Raw genomic sequence first — 24031 nt, forward strand, 5'->3', positions numbered from 1 at the left:
AAGGTGTATGTGGCCATTCAGAGCTACAACAATGCGCTACAGGTTTAACCCCAATCACAGCACCGCATGGATGAGACTCCGTTGTTTCCATCTGTAACAATGTTTTCTGTCTGCAGTTGACAAAGGCAAGCAGAAGCCGAGCCCCCGAGGACCGGTCACCCAGGCGCAGACCCCTCCTGTCCAAACACACGCTCATGAATTGGCCCAGTGCAAGACGATATGTGAGGAACAGAGCGGCATCATCCAGCAACTGAAGAACCTGCTCTCAAGCAGGAATCAAAGGTTCGAGGCTCTCACCGTGGTCATCCAGCATGTGATCAAGCAGGTACGCTGGGTGCCGTGGTTAGTCAGTACTTGTACAGGTACAGGGGCCTTATGGGAATATCTGTTGTGTCCGAGATAAATTAATGGGGTCATTGAAATGATTGGGATCTCATGTAGGCACCAGCCTTTTTACGCGGAATGTGGCATCACTGACCTGTAATGTCTGCGGTTATCACCATGCTGCTGTGAGCATCACTGACCTGTAATGTCTGCGGTTATCACCGTGCTGCGAGCATCACTGACCTGTAATGTCTGCGGTTATCACCATGCTGCTGTGAGCATCACTAACCTGTAATGTCTGCTGTTATCACCGTGCTGCTGTGAGCATCACTGACCTGTAATGTCTGCGGTTATCACCATGCTGCTGCGAGCATCACTGACCTGTAATGTCTGCAGTTATCACCATGCTGCTGTGAGCATCACTAACCAGTAATGTCTGCGGTTATCACCATGCTGCTGCGAGCATCACTGACCTGTAATGTCTGCGGTTATCACCATGATGCGAGCATCACTGACCTGTAATGTCTGCGGTTATCACCATACTGCTGTGATCATCACTAACCTGTAATGTCTGCGGTTATCACCGTGCTGCTGTGAGCATCACTAACCAGTAATGTCTGCGGTTATCACCATGCTGCTGTGAGCATCACTGACCTGTAATGTCTGCGGTTATCACCATGCTGCTGCGATCATCACTGACCTGTAATGTCTGCGGTTATCACCATGCTGCTGCGATCATCACTGACCTGTAATGTCTGCGGTTATCACCATGCTGCTGCGAGCATCACTGACCTGTAATGTCTGCGGTTATCACCATGCTGCTGCGAGCATCACTGACCTGTAATGTCTGCGGTTATCACCATGATGCGAGCATCACTGACCTGTAATGTCTGCGGTTATCACCATACTGCTGTGATCATCACTAACCTGTAATGTCTGCGGTTATCACCGTGCTGCTGTGAGCATCACTAACCAGTAATGTCTGCGGTTATCACCATGCTGCTGTGAGCATCACTGACCTGTAATGTCTGCGGTTATCACCATGCTGCTGCGATCATCACTGACCTGTAATGTCTGCGGTTATCACCATGCTGCTGCGATCATCACTGACCTGTAATGTCTGCGGTTATCACCATGCTGCTGCGATAGACATGTTTTATTGGATGCCGGACATTTAGGTAAATGGCGATCATGTAATGCGTGGACAGGCCAGGTCCACCAGTGAGTCCATCTTATGCAGAGCTGCTCTCTATTCTGTCTAAGGCTATGTGCGCACGATGCGGATTTGCTGCGGATCCGCAGCGGATTTTTCCGCGCAGAAATGCTGCAGATCCGCACTGTGATGTACAGTATAATGTTATTCAATGGGATAAAAAAAAAGCTGTGCAGATGGTGTGGAAAAATCAGTGCGGAATTGCTGCGGATTTCAAAAGTGCATGTCACTTCTTTTGTGCGGATCTACAGCGTTTCTGCACCCCTCCATGATAAAAATCCACAGTGGCAAAAACCGCAGAAAATCTGCATCAATTCCGCATTAAAACCGCACAATATCCGCATAAAAACCGCGGCAAATCCGCGGCTGCAGATTCTGCCAGGAGATGCGGATTTTGTGCAGAAAATTCTGCACCTCTTTTCCTACGTGTGCACATAGCCTTAAGCTGAGAGGCACAATGTTTTTTTGGTCCGAGTGCCAAATACTGTGATTGTAGCGCTCCCCGGGGTATTCTGATCCTAGGTATATCTTGACACAGTATATATGCCAGAATATAATAAGTGGGGGGATTCATTTCTGTAGGCCTAAGGGGCGCAGAGTACCCTCTTTAGCATTTCAGAATGAGTTGAGATGACCATGCAACGAGTGCAGCTGTTCCCATTGTTCAGTTACTGAACACAGGAGTTAGATTTCTGGGGTCCATACAGGTTGTGATTGTGGACCCTTGGGATGCAGGTTTTACACCCCTGCTTTAGAGTATCCCTTTTGCTGCTCCTGTTCATGGCTTGCACCCAGTAATGCGCCTCTGTTCTATTAGCATGAATAACTGAGCTGCAGTACCACACACTGCCTGTGCACAGGTGAGGCGCTGTGTTTTTGGAGAAGGCTTCCTGGTATGTATTAGGATTTGTAATCGGTCATCAGAAAATTAGATCTTTATTTACATTAGGTTTTTCTGTTAGATATATTTTTCCCCCTAACACAGCCTGTATTAAAAATAAATTCAGAAGTTTTTCACACTGGCCACCAGACCTTATCTGAAACTTGCAATTTTATTTGTCCCCACTTGGCTGTATCGAAGTATGTGATGAGCATGCTCAGATTAGGGTAAGGCTAAGGTGATTGTGAAGGAAGGGGGAGGAGGTGATCTGTAACATCTGTGGTGAATGGAGGCTCCTGTGCTACCCACTGACTAAAGGGGTCACCTTTCCTTATTATCCTGCCTGTGCTGATAATGAGACTGCTGAAGACAGGAAGAATGAATACAATATTGGATTCAGCCGACTGCAGAAAAATTGAAACTTTAAAAAAAAAAAAAAAAATTGTCGGAGAATGTAAGAATTATATATATTTAGGCTAAGTTCACACTGGGCAATTTTGCTGCTTTTTTTTGCAGCAAAAACAGTTTTTGGTGCTTTTGGTGCGTTTTTTTTCATGCATTTTGTTTTTTCACTCACCAATTCAATTCAATGGGTGAAAAACGCTGAACGTGACATGCTCTCGCCAAAAAAGCATGCATAGCACAAAATACTGATGACAAAAAGTGTATGCATGAGATATCTGAAATCTCATAGGCTTTGCTGGTACTGTAAAAAGCAGCTGAAAATTATCATGCAAAATCGCCCAGTGTGAACTTGGCCTAAACCTTTTCACCACATTTGACAGAACAACCTGACTTTAAACAATAATTAATTTTTCTAATGACACATTCCCATAAAGGATCGTTGGCTCGTGATCTCTTGTCTCTTCTGATTGGTTAGGAGAATGTTTATCATTAACAATTTTTCCATTTTTTTGACCAGCAATTTTGACTTCACAATTTTTGCTGAATACAGAGTTTTTTTTTCTTCGGTTAGATTTTTATTTTCCTGTAGTCCTTTCCTTTCGAGCCTTTTCAGCCCATGTTACTGTAACCTCTCTGTAATATTTCTTCTGATCCCACTGGTGTTAGTCGCCTTTGTTCCGCCATGTGGGGCAGAACACGTTGGCGTGTTGTTGGTCTGTGACTTGCGGACTCTCTCGTTTATTAGCCCGTCTTGTAGATTAGCTGATCTGTTTGGACAGCTTCCTATAAACCTTCAGTGTTGGTTGCCACAACAAACCATGTGTGAAAGTCTGAGTGGGTGGAGGTGCAGTGTATCAGAGGAAACTGGAAACCGGGAGGAGGCAGATAAATGTTCTGGCCCGTGCTTACTCTGTTGTTTGGTGCCTGCACACTTAGCAGCTGTCTGTAGTGATCGGGTGACTTGTGCGCGGTTCCCGGTGGAGAATTATAAAATTCTGCTACTCTACCCATTAGTGTTACATACTGAAGACTTGTACATACTTTATATTGTTTTTATAAAACCCAACATGTTCTGCTGCAGGCTAAATATGATCGCTGTCCCCATTGGGGCTCACCTGAAAGCTCCATTCCGAGAATTTCGGTATCTGTTCTCCCTGGAGAGTTCTCTGTACACTGCAAACTCCACGGCCTTGGTGGGTGTTTAACCCATAGTCTCGACACTTTAGAAGTACATTGCTCACCATGAGCGATCATTCTACCTGTACATAAAAAACGGAGTGCGATCATCATGTGTAGACCTTTTGAATGCAGGAACCGTGTTAGTCTCTCGCCTTATCCTTTACTAAACAAAAGCATGCCAAACAAATAAACTGCTTCCATTGATTTGCACCCAAGTACTAGGGGCATGGTAACACAAAACCCATAATAAATAAAGACTCAGACACTCAAGAACAATGCCCGTGATGTTTATTCAGGGTTACATGAATAACTTAAATAAATAGTAAACCAAAAAAACCAGCAAACTTTTTTCTAACTTTTTACGGAACCAATCCGCCCGTAGACAGGGCGATTTTTACCCACAAATAAACAACCACGACAAAAGGAAAATGACTTAATATAGGGAGGGAGGGTGGGAGCTTCTTTCTTCACAGTAGCTGTAATGAGCAAACAGAGGAATCTCAAACTAAAAATAGAATACTCTTCCCGCTTATTTCAAACTGCCAATCAGCAATGAATAATCTTCCCGCCTTTTTCCAAACTGCCAATCCGCAATGAATAATCTTCCCGCCTTTTTCCAAACTGCCAATCAGCAAGCAGTAAAATAGCCCCACTATCAGCCAGCTGTAACCAGAAAACTGACAGAAAAAAATCTCTGACTGAAAGAGAAAAACAGTGAAATAAATACACTTAATGAAGAATTCAATATATTTCAGATTATCATTACAGAATAATTGGGTCCGTGTTCCCATGCGACCCCCCCCTATACTGTGCCACGGAGTGGGGCTTTCAGGAGGCCGTATTCCTCCCTTGGTCTCACCTTCGTTTGAGAGTCCTGTCCAGCCAGCATGGGAGATGGAGAAAAGGCTAGTGATGGTGGTTTGATACTGTGCATACATTTGTTTGGCGTGTGCTACAAGTATGTGCCGTTCCCATGCCGGTTTGTGATCTGGTTCGCCCAAATGTGGTGTCTAGGAATGCTTTTGTCCTTATCCCGAAGACTTGCACATACAGGTCCTTCTCAAAAAATTAGCATATAGTGTTAAATTTCATTATTTACCATAATGTAATGATTACAATTAAACTTTCATCTATTATAGATTCATTATCCACCAACTGAAATTTGTCAGGTCTTTTATTGTTTTAATACTGATGATTTTGGCATACAACTCCTGATAACCCAAATAACCTGTCTCAATAAATTAGCATATCAAGAAAAGGTTCTCTAAACGACCTATTACCCTAATCTTCTGAATCAACTAATTAACTCTAAACACATGCAAAAGATACCTGAGGCTTTTATAAACTCCCTGCCTGGTTCATTACTCAAAACCCCCATCATGGGTAAGACTAGTGACCTGACAGATGTCAAGAAGGCCATCATTGACACCCTCAAGCGAGAGGGTAAGACCCAGAAAGAAATTTCTCAACAAATAGGCTGTTCCCAGAGTGCTGTATCAAGGCACCTCAATGGTAAGTCTGTTGGAAGGAAACAATGTGGCAGAAAACGCTGTACAACGAGAAGAGGAGACCGGACCCTGAGGAAGATTGTGGAGAAGGACCGATTCCAGACCTTGGGGAACCTGAGGAAGCAGTGGACTGAGTCTGGTGTGGAAACATCCAGAGCCACCGTGCACAGGCGTGCGCAGGAAATGGGCTACAGGTGCCGCATTCCCCAGGTAAAGCCACTTTTGAACCATAAACAGCGGCAGAGGCGCCTGACCTGGGCTACAGAGAAGCAGCACTGGACTGTTGCTAAGTGGTCCCAAGTACTTTTTTCTGATGAAAGCAAATTTTGCATGTCATTCGGAAATCAAGGTGCCAGAGTCTGGAGGAAGACTGGGGAGAAGGAAATGCCAAAATGCCTGAAGTCCAGTGTCAAGTACCCACAGTCAGTGATGGTGTGGGGTGCCATGTCAGCTGCTGGTGTTGGTCCACTGTGTTTCATCAAGGGCAGGGTCAATGCAGCTAGCTATCAGGAGATTTTGGAGCACTTCATGCTTCCATCGGCTGAAATGCTTTATGGAGATGAAGATTTCATTTTTCAGCACGACCTGGCACCTGCTCACAGTGCCAAAACCACTGGTAAATGGTTTACTGACCATGGTATTACTGTGCTTAATTGGCCTGCCAACTCTCCTCACCTGAACCCCATAGAGAATCTGTGGGATATTGTGAAGAGAAAGTTGAGAGACGCAAGACCCAACACTCTGGATGAGCTTAAGGCCGCTATTGAAGCATCCTGGGCCTCCATAACATCTCAGCAGTGTCACAGGCTGATTGCCTCCATGCCACGCCGCATTGAAGCAGTCATTTCTGCCAAAGGATTCCCGACCAAGTATTGAGTGCATAACTGAACATTATTATTTGTTGGTTTTTTTGTTTGTTATTAAAAAACACTTTTATTTGATTGGATGGGTGAAATATGCTAATTTATTGAGACAGGTTTTTTGGGTTATCAGGAGTTGTATGCCAAAATCATCAGTATTAAAACAATAAAAGACCTGACAAATTTCAGTTGGTGGATAATGAATCTATAATAAATGAAAGTTTAATTGTAATCATTACATTATGGTAAATAATGAAATTTAACACTATATGCTAATTTTTTGAGAAGGACCTGTATATAAAGCCTTCCGGATGCAGTGCTGCGCCTCCGCCTCTGATTCAGCATTTTACAGTTTGCAGTGGTGACGTAATGATTACAGCGCACATCACCGCTGCAGACAATCACTGAGGTTAAGAACCCTGTTATTGTAGATGTCACAAATCACTGAGCTCTGTCATTGGCTGGGTATCTGTGACTTGGATTTATATGTATGCAAGAATAATTAAAAAGAAAACAAAAAAAGTTCCACAGTACATGGTTCGTTTGACTTTGAATACTAGTAGTTAGTAAAGATCTTTAATATATGAAAGAAAATGGTTACTTCTGTAATACATGGCAAGTCCGGTCCCGTCTTTACTGTGGCCAAACACTCCCTACCCTTCCCAATATCAACTCCGATATTGAAAATGGGTTTTCCAAACCAGACACCTGGGCATTGACTTCTCTCTGCTCTTCTGACAGAACAATGTTCAAAAGATTTTTCACTACCAAGATAATGTGATATCTGCAAGACATCTTAGGATTGTGTGGTCTTCAATCAGAGACGATCAGTAATGATATCCCCAGATATTGAAGGATCTTGCTAGTGAAGTGTTGTCCAATGACCCAGGACAGTGACTGAGGAAATTTCATGCCCAGTTGACATTAAGTACGTTAGCTAGGGTTAATAAAGGTAGATGGTTTTATAAGACTATGACAGTATGGGTAGTTGTCGGTGGTGATTTTTTTGAGATCTTTGTTGGAATACATTTTTATTTTCACCAAAACTTTGGTTTACAGTTTGGATAATTCAATAACCTACGTGAAAAAGCACTGAATATTGTCCATAAATTTACATTTTTGCTACATTTTTCTTGGTGCTACCGTCCTAGGTAAGACCTATAGCAATGACATGGCAAAGAAATAGTGACCCAGTGAATGATATCAACAAAACCGTAGACAATACAGTAAGAATAGTCGCAAACTCCTCCTTCTGACGTTCTCCACCCTGTCCCCGTACTGGCACGCTGGGTGAGGGGCCTCCCAGCACCCTTTCTCTAGGCTTTGCGGATCTCCAGGGTTTCTATATTGGTCAGTCCAAGAATTCCATGTGCTTCCAATGGCTTCAGTGAGCATGGTGAATCGTAACCGAACACCATACTGTGAGATATTTCTCTGATGAACACTTGTGTATGTGTAGTGGCCTGAGGAGAGCACTAATTGCTGTATTTGTGTTTTGTTTTTGATAGTTTTATAGCCTGGCTGTTTGGATGGGTTTTTTAAGGGTTTTTTTATTCTTCGTCTTAGAACACAGATTACACCAGATTGAGCGGTAGCTTTCATAGATCTAATTTTAGATAGCTCAGGGTACGACATGAGCAAATTGATCTCTGGTGAAAACTGATGCACTGAACATAAGCCAACCGAGGGTCTTATTATAGCTCGCTAAGTAGTATCTGGACACTGTACCTTGGAGGCTGTCAGTACTGTACCGTACGACTAAGAAAATCTGAATTTAGGGTCCCAATTGGGTACACCTGGTCGCTGTGGGATGGCTTTTATGCTTTTTGATCAAAATAGTATTACATGGAAATAACATGGGGTACTTTTGTAACACTATTTACTTACTACAGGGTACACGCTCATTTTGGGTTTTTTTTTGTTGGATTTTGTTATAAATACATTGAGATTAGTGTTGGCCTCCACTCTCTTCTGAACCTGTTGGAAATGATTGTCCACAGATGGCCAGTGCTAATGGTGAGATCATGTCTGTTCCGATGCAATAATCTCCTGCTAGCACTGGCCATACTCATGAAATGACTGTCGGCTGAATATTCGTTTGGCAGGCGGCCATATCTCTCCCAACACAGATGAATGTTCCGTGTGGTCAAGCATTCAGGTGTTTCCAAAAGGGAGACAGGAGAAGGCATCTGCCCTATAAAACAAAAGGATCAGGCATTGAAAGCCAACAGCTCAATCCTACTATTACCCGACATTGGGGCAAGTTGGGACATCCCATGTATTTTAGATTGATAGCCGGCCCTCCGAAATGTGGGGGTCCAGCTGATTTTCATCAAATATGTATGGGGGCTTTTAGCTTATGATATTTTGTACTGACCAACTACTGCTTCTCTGACATAGAAGTGATCTGGTTGTATTTACTAATGGGTGTGCTTTTTTTTTTAAGTTTCCTAGAACAGTGAGAGTATTCAACACTTGTGTAATCGGCAGAGCAGAACTGTGTAAATAGTCTTAGGCTACTTTCACACTAGCGTCGTTTGGCCTCCGTCGCAATGCGTCGTTTTGGAGAAAAAAACGCAACCTGCAAAGTTGCCCGCAGGATGCGTTTTTTTCTCCATAGACTTTCATTAGCGACGCATTGCGACAGATTGCCACACGTCGCATCCGTCGTGTTTTGGCGGACCGTCGGCACAAAAAAGCTACATGTAACGGTTTTTGTGCGTCGTGTCCGCCATTTTAGACCGCACATGCGCGGCCGGAACTCTGCCCCCTCCTCTCCGGACCTTACAATGAGGCAGTGGATGCGTTAAAAATACTGCATCCGCTGCCCCCGTTGTGCTTTGCATGTGTCGGTACATCGGCCCGACGCACTGCGACGGGCCCGTACTGACGCTAGTGTGAAAGTAGCCTTAGAGGCAGCTCAGTGTAAAATGTCTGGAAAAGTTCCCATACATATTGGATTCAGGTGATCCCACTCACTGTGGCATCTTATTTGTTTAGGGGTCTCTTCTCTACAGATGTTGGTGGAAAGAAGGGTTAAGCATATTGGATTGATCACGTCTCATCCTTTTCATATCCGTGCATAGCCCGCCAGAGGAGTCTGGCAGCAGCTTATTCCCCTCTACCTGTTGAGAACACACATGCTTAGCCTAAGGCTTTATTCGCACACCAATATTATTGATCAGTTTTTTTCTGCAAGTTCCACTCCTGGTTTTGTTCTACAAAGAGTGATGCAAAATGCTGATGTGTGAATAAACCCTATCTGAGCGTGCACAAGTCCCACTGTTCTCATGTCCTATATGTGCATTCATCTATATTTGATATGCAAAAAAGCCTCTTCAGAAAGGGTCAATGTTGACTTTTAGGATTGGTATGCCAAAGAAAACATGGAGATTTTTTTGCTTCAACTTTGCCTTCCACTGTGTTAATCACCAGAAACTTTAGTCCATCATGAAGGATGTAGGTGTGCCAAACCGTCTGATCAGTCTCATTAGGAACCTTTACATCGACCAAAAATCAACAGTCTGAATGGAACACAGCGATTTGGCATGGTGCAAAGTAGAGCAAGGCGTCAGACATGGCTGCATCCTGTCACCATTTCTCTTCAATTTATATGGAGAAGCTATTTTTAGGAAGACTGAACTTGAAGAAAAAGAATCCTCAATAATCTTAAATATGCTGGCGATACAAAATTGATGGCAACAAGCGTACATGGAAAGAATGATTTATTACAGAGTGTCAAGATAGAAAGCTCGAACATGGGACGGCTACTCAACCCAAGGAAGACTGCGATCGCTGGCGAAGGAAATAGTGGTTGGAAGAATAGAAGGAACCAGGTGAAGAGGAAGATTAGCAACCCAATGTCTTGATACTATCAAGATAATGGCGGAGTAGACACTGGTGGGCCTATCTAGTCTTGTACAAGAGCGATCTTCCCACAGAGCGTTTGTCTGATAAATAAATAATCCCAATATGTGGCATCAAAGTTCCTGTAATCTTCCTCATCGAAAAGACTTTTTGCATATTTCAGTTAATAGCGGAGCACTGCATGGCCTAAAAGTTTTCTTATGCTAACATGGTTCTTTCCAAGTTGAAACTTTACACCTTAGATTTTGATAGAGGCATCTGAAAAAGTTGACATTACTATGAGAAACATTTCTTGAATCTGCACTGAAAAAAATTATGGAAAAAAGTAATGGGTTGTTTATAAGTTCCCATAATTTATTATTGAGCAAAGCAATAGCCTAAGAAACCCACCCTGGTTTGGCAAATAGTAAGGAGTCGAAAGTATTGTAAGTACGGTATGTGCAGAAGAATGTCTTAATCTGATATACCGGTAGCTCACATAAAGTGTGAGCGTTGAAGCTGTGCAGAGTATCGATTTTTCTGGGTTGTAATTATAAAATTGGTATTTAGTCCATCTTTATAGATTGTTTTTGGAAAATCATTTTTTGAAAGTTATGTTTATTGGAAATAATTGTACAAGAAATGTGAATCCTTCATACCATTGATTGGAGTCTTTCTGGTGCTGCTTCATAGGTCAATACTACTGTCTTATTTGACTGACGCACATTTATAGCATGGCAGATTTCAATTACGAGGGTCGCAATTATCAATAAAATCTATAGATTTCATTAATTTACAGCAAGCGTCTATAGCTGGATACAAGGGAGTGAATTGGTTGCCTGCACAGTTGCGGCATGAGCCCAGTCTATGGTTGTCACAGCCATTACCTTGTACTTCTCGGATTGGAATATGTCTGCAGTAAAAGCTCCATACACTTTGCTCACAAATGGACTCCGCTTCCGGATAAGCCATTATCAGGCTGGTGCCCTGTGTAAGCTCGGCTGTCATCCCATTGTTTTCTCAGGGTCTCTGCATAATACCCATGTCATTCCGTTAACCTATAGGAATTTTTTAAATTTTATCTCTTCGGATAGGTTATCTGCTTTATCCTGTTTATTGAGCTTTCAGATATGGCCTTTGTGCCCTGTAGAAGGTCCATGACTTATAATATTGGGAATTTCACATGCTCTCACTTGCTCTTGTTAATAGTTTAGAAGCAGTTCTACAGAGTACAATGTTAGACCTTGTTCACACTGCGTTCTCTGAAATACATTTTGGGGATCTGCCTGAATCACCTTAAGACTGACACTTCCAAGGGTCCATGAACTGCAGTAACCTGAACGGAGTTACATTTCTGATTGTCTGTTGGTTCAGATAGGCACAAAAACCTAGCCAACACGCTTCTGTGGCCGTCAGCACAAGCGGGCAAATTCAGGAACAAAAACCAAAACCTTTCCTTTTGAACTCCGTTCAGGTCATTGCAATTCATGATCCAGTCAGCGGGCCTTCTGAATTCCATTTTTAGGGAGGTCCCGTGTTTGCAGAGTTTTTCTAGCCGTAAATACAGTATATTTTCCAGGAAGAAGTTTGCTGCATATTACTGTAGCATCATTGTGGGTTACATAAATCTCATTCGCTGCAGAGAAAATCTGAAATGGAAAATGAAATGGGACGGATTATAAATCTGCAGGGACAGTCCATTTATACTATGGTAAAGAAACAAGCGGGTGCAAGTAAATAAGCAGACTGTGTAATGTACAATTCAGGAGTACATAATTAGGAAAGATTTAGGTAGAGAACTGGGAAAGACTAAAGAATGGGGAAAAAGGGGTATTGTGTAATTGTCTACATGATTAACCCCACAAACCGCATATTTGGGCATGCAGTTCTAAAACAATCAATCTTTACACAGTTACATAGGATAAAAAAAAACCTAGATCCATCTAGTTCAACATTTCTCCCATCAAATATACATTTTTTTTTTTGTAGAGGGGAATAACTCCTTCACGTGATCTAGACTCGATGCTTCTCTTAATACATCCAAGAACGGTTTGCCTTTTTTGCTGCTGCATCACACTGTTGACTCATGTGCAGTCTGTCATTTAGTAGTATACCCAAGTCTTTTTCACACGTGCTGTTGCTTCGTACTATTCCTCCCATTCTGTAGATATAATTTTCATTTTTTCTTGCCCAGATGTAGAATCTTGCATTTCTCTGTTAAATACTATTCTATTAGTCGCTGCCCATATGTCTGCAAAAAGGTATAGCCATACCACTACTTCATTTGTATAATGTGCTGACTAGTTCCCTTTTTAAAGTGCATTGAACAAAGGGGGAAAAAAAGTAAAACTAGGTTCTTGGTGATTGGCCTGGTGAGAACAGCTGGTGAAGCTTCAGGGGAGGACATCCCTTGTTTCCACCTGTAACTTTTATTCTCCCTGTATTGGTATTCCGTGCCAAGTATTGACACTTAATACGAGTCGGGGTTTGCTCATTAAAGTGTTTCATTGTGCCGTATTACAGCAACTTTTGTCACCTTGAATCTTTTTGAAGATGACTTAAAATGTAAATGGCTGCAAACCATTCAAGTTTAGACATCTTCACACATGCACTGGTATGGCATGCTGGCATTTATGCGGGCGTCCTCGCTTAGAGGCTGTCAGCCTTTAATTTGAGATGATCTACAATGTGTTATACATATTCATAAACCCTAATGAGCTTTCCAGTAAAAACAGGCAAAGATATTCCAATTAAATCCTTATTCTTTGCACTTTAAAATACTGACTCCTATGCAATCGGGACTTCCAAAGCCCCCTACCTGCACCAGTGTCCACCTTCATGATCAAGTCCCAATCATTCAGAAAATTTATAAATCCAAGTGTGCGGCTAGGTCTGTGTGGAATGGGCCAAGTTTTTTACTGAATTGTTCCCGTTTTGTTATCTACTATGTACGTAGAGCTTTGTCAGCTACTTTTTGTGTTGCCACCATTTCATTATAGATACTCTGTTTCAGGATGAGATCCTGTTACTAGTAAATAGCGCAGGGATCATTTCTATCGTACCCTTAGGCCCTGCACTATGTGTAACAATTTTATCTCTAGAAGGGGTGGATTAAGGGTAGCCAGGGCCCCGGGCTGTTCAGACACTGTGGGCCCCCCCGGTCATGTGACGGGGTCATGATATACCCGAACCAGATTATTCCAGAAAAATGGCCGAGCCCTACTCTACTGTAACCTATTAAATATTTGTTAAAATCTGCAATACAATTTAGGTATATTTTGACCAATAATATCACATACAAGGAACAAATACCACCGCACCATGTCAAGACCACATACCGTATTACCACCACTTGGTGACCAAATGGCACATACAAGGGACAAATACCACAACACCATTTCCAGACCACATATTACCACCACATAGTGACTGAATGCTACAATACTGATCAGTAATAAAAAAACAAAACAAAAAAAAACACAATACTATCACCATAAGTGCCAATATTCACAGGAGATCTGTACTTGTTATGCAGTGTCTGTGTAGAGGTAATACAGAGATCACTGGTGGTATTATACACAGGAGCTCTGTATATAATGTATAGGTAATACAGTGATCACTGGTGACATTGTACACAGGACCTCTGTATATAGTATACAGTGTATAGTGTCGGTGTATAGGTAACACTGACTCACCAGTGACGTCTCTAGGTGAAGTCCTTCATCTTTCATCCAGCACAGACCTCCATCATTTCTTCCAGCCAGGACTCGTTTCTGCAGGAAATAAGTTATCACAAGCTCCGCTTGCAGAACACATTACTTAATTTTTCACAACTTCTACATTATACCACATGAAGAATAAAAGACGATATAGTATCACTCTGCACAGTAACAGGACCGCCCCCCATTTAAAACAGTATACTCAAAAAATAAAATAAATACCGTATATACTCGAGTATAAGCCGAGATTTTCAGCCCAAATTTTTGGGCTGAAAGTGCCCCTCTCGGCTTATACTCGAGTCACGGTAGCGATGTGGTCGGTGGGTGAGGGGGAGAGGGCGCTGAGGAATACTTACCTAGTCCCAGCGATACTCGCGCTGTCCCTGCCGTCCCACGGGCTTCTGTGCTGCAGCTTCTTCCCGTCTTCAGCGGTCACGTGGGACCGTTCATTAGAGATATGAATAGGCGGCTCCACCTCCCATAGGGGCGGAGCCGCCTATTCATTTCTCTAATCAGCGGTGCCGGTGACCGCTGATAGAGAAAGAATCTGCGGCACCGAAGACCAGCTGTGACAGGAGGGGACAGCGCGAGGATCGCCAGGACTAGGTGAGTATGTTATATTCACCTGTCCACGTTCCAGCCGCCGGGCGTCGCTCCATCTTCCCGGCGTCTGCGCTCTGACTGTTCAGGTCAGAGGGCGCGATGACGCATATAGTGTGCGCGGCGCCCTCTGCCTGATCAGTCAGAGCGGAGAGACGCCGGGACCGGACGCTGGGAGCTGCAATCAAGAGAGGTGAGTATGTGTGTTTTTTTTTTATTGCAGCAGCAGCGGCCATGGCACAGATTTATGTGGAGCTCTATGGGGAGACATGAATGGTGCAGAGCACAGTATGGGGCAGAGCTATGGGAGACATGAACGCTGCAGAGCACTATATGGGGCAGAGCTATGGGAGACATGAACGGTGCAGAGCACAGTATGGGGCAGAGCTATGGGAGACATGAACGGTGCAGAGCACAGTATGGGGCAGAGCTATGGGAGACATGAACGCAGCAGAGCACAGTATGGGGCAAAGCTATGGGAGACATGAACGCTGCAGAGCACAGTATGGCACAGCTATGGGGCAATATGAACAGTGCAGAGCACTATATGGCACAGCTATGGGGAAATAATGATCTATTTTTGTTTTTGAAATTCACCGGTAAATGCTGCATTTCCACCCTAGGCTTATACTCGAGTCAATAGGTTTTCCCAGTTTTTTGTGGCAAAATTAGGGGGGGTCAGCTTATACTCGGGTCGGCTTATACTCGAGTATATACGGTACATCACTGCAGTAATAATATCCCTTAATTAGACCCTATGGTAATAATATTCCCCACCCTGGCCCCGTTTATCTCATTCCTGGCTCCAGCCATATGTTCTCGCATCCTGCCCTCATGAGTATCCATTCTACCCCATATGATCTCCACATCCTGCCCCATCTGTCTCCATCCTGCCCCATGATACAATCCTGCCCCATGTCTTTCATTCTGCTCCGTGTCTCCAATCATGCCCCGTGTCTACATTCTGTCCATGCCTCCAGTCCTGCCCCCAGTGTGTCCAGCAATCTGCCCCAGTGTGTCCAGCATTGCCCCAGACAGTGTTCAGCAATCTGCCCCAGTGTGTCCAGCATTGCCCCAGTGTGTCCAGCAATCTGCCCCAGTGTCTCCAGCATTGCCCCCAGTGTGTCCAGCAATCTGCCTCATTGTGTCCAGGATATTACCCCCAGTGTGTCCTCCAGCATTGCCCCAGTGTGTCCTCCAGCAATCTGCCCCCAGTGTGTCCTCCAGCAATCTGCCCCCAGTGTGTCCTCCAGCAATCTGCCCCCAGTGTGTCCTCCAGCAATCTGCCCCCAGTGTGTCCTCCAGCAATCTGCCCCCAGTGTGTCCTCCAGCAATCTGCCCCCAGTGTGTCCTCCAGCAATCTGCCCCCAGTGTGTCCTCCAGCAATCTGCCCCCTGTGTCCTCCAGCAATCTGCCCCAGTGTGTCCAGCATTGCCCCCAGCATATTACCCCCAGCATATTACCCCCAGCATATTACCCCCAGTGTGTCCAGCAATCTGCCACAGTGTCTCCAGCATTGCCCCCAGTGTGTCCACCGTAACTGTTATCAAAAAACAAAGCAAAAAAAAAAACAAACGAGTCTCCTCACCTGACCTGTGCGCTCCAGCGGCGAGCTCCCTCCAGCAGCGTCCAGCGGCGAGCTCCCTCCAGCAGCGTCCAGCGGCGAGCTCCCTCCAGCAGCGCACACTCGCCGGCGACTGACAATGACTTCAGACGCCGGCGACGTGTGCACTGAGCCTGCGGCCGACATCAGCTGCCAGCCTCCAATTGGCTGGCGGCTGTTGTTAACTATTGACGTGCGGGCGCGCCCGCACATCAATAGGAAACCGCCGCAGGCAGCGCCGGAAGGTGCCCAGTGAGCAGATGAGACGGGGCCCGATGCGATCCCCCTCTCTGCTCACCGGGTCGGGGGCACACAAATGACGGCGGGCAATCTGTGCAGTAGCCCAGTGCCCCCCCACACCACTGGGCCCTGGGCTACCGCCCATATTGACCCTCTGATAATCCGCCCCTGATCTCTAGTATTCATCTTTAACTTTGTAGTACTGCTTACTGGTCTCTATGCAGCATAAATGTATGCCTGAATAAAATGGGAAGATTACAGAGACAGAGTCTCTTGGAAGCAAAGTTGATCGGAGGTTCACCAAACTTTGGACAACTGCTCTTTCGTGCATTAAAAAATGAAAAATCTGATACTCGGGTTTTTTGCTGCAAAACAGTCCTATGTCGGACAAGAAAGTAACAACATTCCCATGCAAAACTCCAGCAATGGTAAGCGCCTAGGAAGTGAGGAAGACACTTGTAAAAAGAGGGGATGCTGCATAATGGTACACGGTCCTGTCTTAACTTTAAGATGTTGCTGCCATCAATTTCTAAATGATTCAGTTTTTCAAATGAAATGTAAAATGTCTAATGTTCACCTTCTGATCTGTGATCTACAGCTCTGGTAAAAATTAAGAGACCACTGCAAAATTTTCAGTTTGTGGGAGTTTTTCTCTTTATAGGTATATTTTTGAATAAAATGTAAATTGTTCTTTTATTCTCTAAACTACTGACAACAATGGCTCCGAATTTCCAAGCAATAAACTTTGTATTTTCTGAAAATGAGAAATGGTCAAAATAAAAAAAAAAATGCATTGTTTGCAGGCCTCAAATAATGCAAAAAAACAAGTTCATAATCATTTAGAAACAACAATACTAATGTTTTAACTCAGGAAAAGTTCAGAAATCAATATTTTTGTGGAATAACCATGATTTTTAATCACAGCTTTCATGCGTCTTGACATGATTTCCACCAGTCTTTCACACTGCTTTTGGGTGACCTTATGCCATTCCTTGTACAAAAATGTAAGCAATTCTTCTTTATTTGATGGCTTGTCACTATAGATCTTCCTGTTGATTACATTCCAGAGGTTTTCAGTGGGGTTCAGGTTTGGAGATTGGGCTGGCCATGATAGGGATTTGATGTAGTGCTTTCATCAACCCCTTGATTGGCCTAGCTGTGTGGCATGGCGCATTGTCCTGCTGGAAAAAACAGTCCTCAGAGTAGGGGAACATTGCCTGAGCAGAAGGAATCAACTGTTTTCCCAGGATAACCTTGTATGCGGCTTGATTCATTCAGAGAACAATCTGCCCAATTCCAGCCTTGCTGAAGCATCCCCAGATCATCACCGATCCTCCACCAAATTTCACAGTGAGTGCAAGACACTGTGGCTTGTACGCCTCTCCAGGTCTCCGTCTAACCATTAGATGACCAGGTGTTGGGCAAAGCTGTAACTTACTCATCAGAGAAGAGTACGTTACTCCAGTCCTCTGTGATCCAATCCTTATGGTCCTTGGCAAACTTCAGCCTGGCTCTCCTTTGCTTCTCATTGATAAGGCTTTTTTCTAGCTTTACATGACTTGAGTCCTGCCGCTAGGAGCCTGTTATGAACTGTTCTTGCCGTGCACTTCACCCCAGCTGCCATTCCTTTTGAAGGTCACTTGATGCCATCCTGCGGTTGCTGATATTCGAATAAGATGACCGTCGTCCCGGTCTGTCTTTTTCGCCCTCTGCTGGTCTGTAGCTTCGTTGTCCCCAATGTCTGATGCTTGACCTTGTTGTATTGGACTGCCATCTTAGAAATTTTAAGGATGGAGGCAACATGACGCTTACTGTGTCCCTCTACCAGTAAAGCCAGAATTGAGCCCTTCTTTTCCTCACTCAAGACTTAGGGTAGTTTTTTCAACTCCTTTGGCATGGTTAAAAGTTATTTTTTAATTCCTATTACTTTTGGGATATTACTAGCACTTTGTTTTGCCATCCAGCTTGTTCTATTGCAAGAGGATTGTGAACACCACAGCAGGGTTTTTTATACTTTCCTTTGTTAAATAAGATTTGGTTCAGCTGATCTGAGGTGATCTGAGGTGCATTCTGGTTGGAATTCAACTGACACTGGAATGGAATGGCTGTCAGACATATAGAGAAGCTGATTTTTTTTATTTTATTTTTTTTAATAAAATTGTGCAGCGGTCTCTTAATTTTTGCCAGAGGTGTATGTTGTGAATAAAATATGGCTGAGATTTTATACAGAGTTCCAACTTTTTGTGAATTGAAGATGTAGATCAAAGCTCATAGTAACAGAGATTGACACATGGCTTCAGGACATCAATTGTCCTAATAATGGTTCTGTGGTTACCATTTCACAACTTTTGTGACATAAACTGTGGATCAAAGTTTGATGTAAGACAAAGCAACACATTGATCACAAGTAGCTACAAGTTGGTTTTCTGTTACATGTTCTCATGTTCTCAGCTTCCACAAATAGATAGTAATTATGGGCCCATCTAGCATGCAGTCAATCACGCAAACTGTAGTCTACATTAACGGTCCCCAAAACTCCCAAACCGCCATCTTCAAGCTTTCGAGGTCTAAAGCTTAATGATGACCATTTTATTGATGTCGCAATCAAATATTCCAATATGTTGCAAAGCTGCTACTATAGTGTGCGTCACCATGTGATAGGACTAGATTTGGTAGCCATCGCTTAACCCATAATCAAGCACCTTCAGATTCAATCATGACCCCTGGACATGACTAGAGTCCTCCCCACTGTCCTGATCACATCTTCTGATCCCTGGCACATGCATGGTGTCGCTGCCACCATTCACATTTTGATGCGAAAGCTAGCAATGTTGAATCTGCTCAGGAGTCAAAATTTTGTGGTGAATGTTTTGTTGGGAAGTCTAGGCGACCTCCATGAATTCCTATTTAAGAGTTTTCCAGGCTATTAAATTAATTCTGAAAAAGGTCCTGACTCTAAATTCTGCTCACTCACACTGAACTTTGCCAATCCAGTACCAGCACTTTGGTCAAATTCATACCTCTGTGAAACGCGATGTACGGACTGGCTCAGTCATCCAACCCAACAGTCACAAGAGCATATATCAGAGGGTGTTGTGTTGCATTCTGATCTGCAGACCCGCTGCCAGTCCGTACATCATGGCAATTAAGTACTTGGACTGTGATACATGATGACTAGCTAGGACTTGCCCCATTCACTCTAGTCGGTGTTTTCTAATTTCATCTGCAACAAACCAGAACTGGTACGAAACTGGCAGAGGTGGGTCACGCATTCAGGATTGTAGGAAGGCTATACAACAGTGATGGTTGTGAAATGGACATGAAATGCTGTCTGCTACATTAGGTGTAATCTTATACGCATGCAGTCATTAAGATGCAGCATTAGTTACACCTAAAAGTAATCTCCTAAATCATCCTGAGATTTCCCAGATAACCTCACTTGAGCTTTACTAGCATCATTATGGCGAGTAGATGGACTTATTTGCCTGTAACCCATCCACTGGAGACCAAGCTGGAATATCCCCAACAGACCGTATAATATCATCTCAATCTCTGTGTATTGTACGTGTCTGTAGTTGTAGCGTGACTAGTAATGGTGAGGTTAGGAGCCTTCATTAGTGTCTGAACACGTCGTATGAATAAATAATGGTATTCTAGAAATGTATATCGGTTCAGTGTTTCCTATAGAGCTAATGTATATAATGCCAGTATAGAATTGCTGAAGTGTACTGCACTGTATACATATAGGAATATATAGTCTACAGTCAGTCAGTCTTTAGGTGTGAGTATATACGTGTGTATGTATGTGTGTATGTATGTGTGTGTGTGTGTGTGTATATATATATATATATATATATATATATATATATATATAGTATTCTATATAATTTTTTTGTGTAAACGCATATACTGTATATATTATTAATTTACACATGTATATGTGCATATACACTGCTCAAAAAAAAGAGGGAACACTCAAATCCCACATCCTTGATATCACTAAATGACATCTGTAAATCTTTATTCATTACATAGTGGAATGTGTTGAGAACAATAAAACCTAAAAATGATCACTGTAAATCACAACTAATATCTCACGGAGGTCTGGAGTTGGAATGATGCTCAAAATCAAAGTGGAAAATGAAGTTACAGGCTGATCCAACTTCAGTGAAAATGCCTCAAGACAAGGAAATGATGCTCAGAAGTGTGTGTGGCCTCCACATGCCTGAATGACCTCCCTACAACGCCTGGGCATGCTCCTGATGAGGCGGCGGATGGTCTTCTGAGAGATCTCCTCCCAGACCTGGACTAAAGCATCTGCCAACTCCTTGACAGTCTGTGGTGCAACGTGACGTTGGTGGATGGTGCGAGACATGATGTCCCAGATGTGTTCAATCGGATTCCGGTCTGGGAAACAGGCGGGCCAGTCCATAGCTTCAATGCCTTCATCTTGAAGGAGCTGCTGACACACTCCAGCCACATGAGGTCTGGCTATGTCCTGCATTAGGAGGAACCCAGGGCCAACCGCACCAGCATGTGGTCTCACAAGGGGTCTGAGGATCTCATCTCTGTACCTTATGGCAGTCAGGCTACCTCTGCAGAGCACATGGAGGGCTGTGCGTCCCTCCAAAGAAATGCCACCCCGCACTGTTACTGACCCACTGCCAAACTGGTCATGCTGAAGGAAGTTGCAGGCAACATATCGCTCTCCACGGCGTCTCCAGACTCTGTCACATCTGTCACATGTGCTCAGTGTGAACCTGCTTTCATCTGTGAAGACCACAGGGCGCCAGTGGCGAATTTGGAAATCCTGGTGTTCTGTGGCAAATGCCAAGCGTCCTACACTGTTGGGCTGTGAGCACAACCCCCATCTGTGGACGTCGGGCACTCAGACCATCCTCATGGAGTTGGTTTCTAAACGTTTGTGCAGACACATGCACATTTGTGGCCTGCTGGAGGTCATTTTGCAGTTCTCCTTGAACAAAGGCTGATGTAGCGGTTCTGCTGCTGGGTTGTTGCCCTCCTATAGCCCCCTTCACGTCTCCTGGTGTACTGGCCTGTCTCCTGGTAGCGCCTCCAGCCTCTGGACACTACACTGACAGACACAGCAAACCACCTTGCCACAGCTCACATTGATGTGCCATCCTGGATGAGCTGCACTACCTGAGCCACTTGTGTGGGTTGTAGAGTCCGTCTCATGTTACCACGAGTGTGAAAGCACACCCAACATTCAAAAGTGACCAAAACATCAGCCAGAAAGCATTGGTACTGAGATGTGCCTGTGGTCCCCACCTGCAGAACCACTCCTTTGAGTGTGTCTTGATAATTGCCAATATTTTCCATCTGTTGTCTATTCCATTTGCACAACAACATGTGAAATTGTCAATCAGTGTTGCTTTCTAAGTGGACAGTTTGATTTCACAGAAGTTTGATTTACTTGGAGTTATATTCTGTTTGTGTTCCCTTTATTTTTAGACCAGTGTAATATACCTGTTTGTAATTAATGTGGATGTACATCATGTGTGGATTGCAGTAGCCAAGGCCCCTTGCCCTTTAGAAGACATTGAAAACCACATATGTACCAATTCCCTAATATACATTGGTTACCCTATCTGCCCCTTTTGCCTGTGAGAGGAATACAGGTGCCAGAGTAAATGGGTGCATAAGGTGGTATTTATTAACCGCCATTCCATGTGATTTTGCACAATAGCCCCTGTCTGCAGCCATTAAGGCTTGCTAGAGGCTACTGTGCTTCCCGCTGCCCCGTGTACGGACCGGTCCATACCCTGTAGGCTATCTCGCTGTGAGCTCAGCCCTCTCCTTTACCATCCAGGCTGATATTTGAGTAAGTGGCCATCGATCAGGCTAATGTCTGCTCTCGCTTTTCATATTCGAAAGGGGTTGTGGCTTGAAGTAATCAGTGTCTGGTGCCAGGAGAAGGGACTGCAGTGTGTGCTGGAGGCTGGGAGGGATCAGTGCTGGGGAAACCTGCAGAGCATGAGTGTCAGGCAGACAGGCTGAGTCCTATGGAACTCCGATCAGCTGCTGTGTAAATGTGGCCAGACCAGTTTTGGCTGCAGTGTGTCCTCCAGGAGAGAACACCTTGGGAATACAGAAGCTGTAATATGGGCTGCTCCAGCAGTAAACTGTGCGTCTACGCCCCATGTGCTGCACCCCGGGTAACTAACGTATATTTTTTTTCTTTTTCTATACATTTATATGTATATACGTTTTTGCTTTTGATCGTGGAGTTCTTCCAGCTGCTGCAGCAATGGGAGCAATGCCAGCATAGGACCTCTAGCAGGAGAAGACGCTTGCAGTTACTTGATCTGCTTTTCTCAGTACTGTTTACATCTAGGAGTGTCTCCAGCCGGATATTAAATATAAGCGGTGAGGCTGCTGGGATTGCTTTGTTCTTCATAATAGAAGATTTCCACTTTTTGGCTTGTTTTCATGCATGCAGTAGTTCTCTATTCTGGTATTCCTTGTGTTTGACTGTAAATACATTTTACGCTTTTCTATTATGCAAACGTCCATATCTGTGCACACTTAATGGCATTATGCTCTCTGGGGATTGGATTGTGTTCATTCAATTATACTAATACAGATTCCTCCTCACATAGGATGGGAGCACCGAGCGGGAGGCGCAGGCAAAGGACAGTTTTCATTAAGAAAGGAAGATAAATCTTGCATGTTGCTGTTTTAGTGCAGGAACATTCACCACTTGTCATGAGGAGCACACCGTTGTCCTTGGCATCAAGTCAATGGCTGTAGTTTAATATATGTTCATTTTTATGGGTGGAATCAAAACGGTTATGTCAGTTGAGAAGTAAAATAGATGCTAGAACCGAATCCAACTGTTCTGCCAATTTTTGGAAGTGGTGGTACCATGTTGAAAATGGCACTCTGTTGGCCTCCAAGTGCATAAATGTTAGTGTCCTCCATTCTGCAGGCACATTCTCAGATTTTCTACCCACTGCTCTGCTGATCCATGACCTATCATTTGTTGTCTTTTTTTTTTTTTTAGATGGTTTTTATTCTAAACCTCTTCTTGTCTTTACAGCGAGAAGAGACTGTGAAGAAACGTAAAGAGCTTTCTCAGGAGCTTCAGAACTTGCGGGGAGACTTGGGTAAGTTGCTCAACTTCTCGACTGTACATGTTAAATGGACCTTGGTGTCTTCTGTAGACTTGAACAGATTTGTCTTGTTTCCTAGTGAAGTCATGCACTTCATTAAAGAGTTAAATATTTTTAAAGTCTTGTAAATGTCTTTTCCCCTAAGGCAGATTCCCATGGAAGCTCTGGAGGTCTAAATTTCTCTAGAGCCTGTTAGTTGACCCCCGGGTTCATCGGATTCCTGGCAGATCTCATAGAGGCACACAGGGCTGCTTTCTGCTACCTCTTCCACGGCAAAACCAGTTTTGTAACTGTCAAAACCTCTTCACGATACATGGAGCTAAGATAATCTGAAGGATCTGATGCATATAAAATGGTCATCTCAGACCAGCGCAGATTACCAGAACACGACTGCACTCACTCTGCGTATTCCCATAAAAAACTTTGGTGAAATGGGCATCTGAATGAGGAAAAATGTTTTCAGTAGAAAAACTAAAACTGATATTTTTGCTCAATAGTTTCCAATGTCCTTGTCTTGT

The 24031-nt window shown here is 43.8% G+C and overlaps 1 protein-coding gene across 2 annotated transcripts in view; it reads left to right on the forward strand.

Moving 5' to 3' along the window:
• The window catches only part of MTUS1 (microtubule associated scaffold protein 1), a 106259-nt gene that overhangs the window by 50137 nt on the left and 32091 nt on the right, over positions 1-24031 (forward strand). For both annotated transcript variants that reach the window (XM_069744395.1, XM_069744396.1), the window contains 2 exons: positions 117-325; positions 23441-23507. In XM_069744395.1, coding sequence (XP_069600496.1) covers positions 117-325; positions 23441-23507 — 276 coding nt within the window. The remainder of the gene's footprint in view (positions 1-116; positions 326-23440; positions 23508-24031) is intronic.

This window comes from Ranitomeya imitator, chromosome 1 (genome assembly GCF_032444005.1).
Source record: "Ranitomeya imitator isolate aRanImi1 chromosome 1, aRanImi1.pri, whole genome shotgun sequence".
In the NCBI taxonomy this organism is placed as follows: domain Eukaryota; kingdom Metazoa; phylum Chordata; class Amphibia; order Anura; family Dendrobatidae; genus Ranitomeya; species Ranitomeya imitator.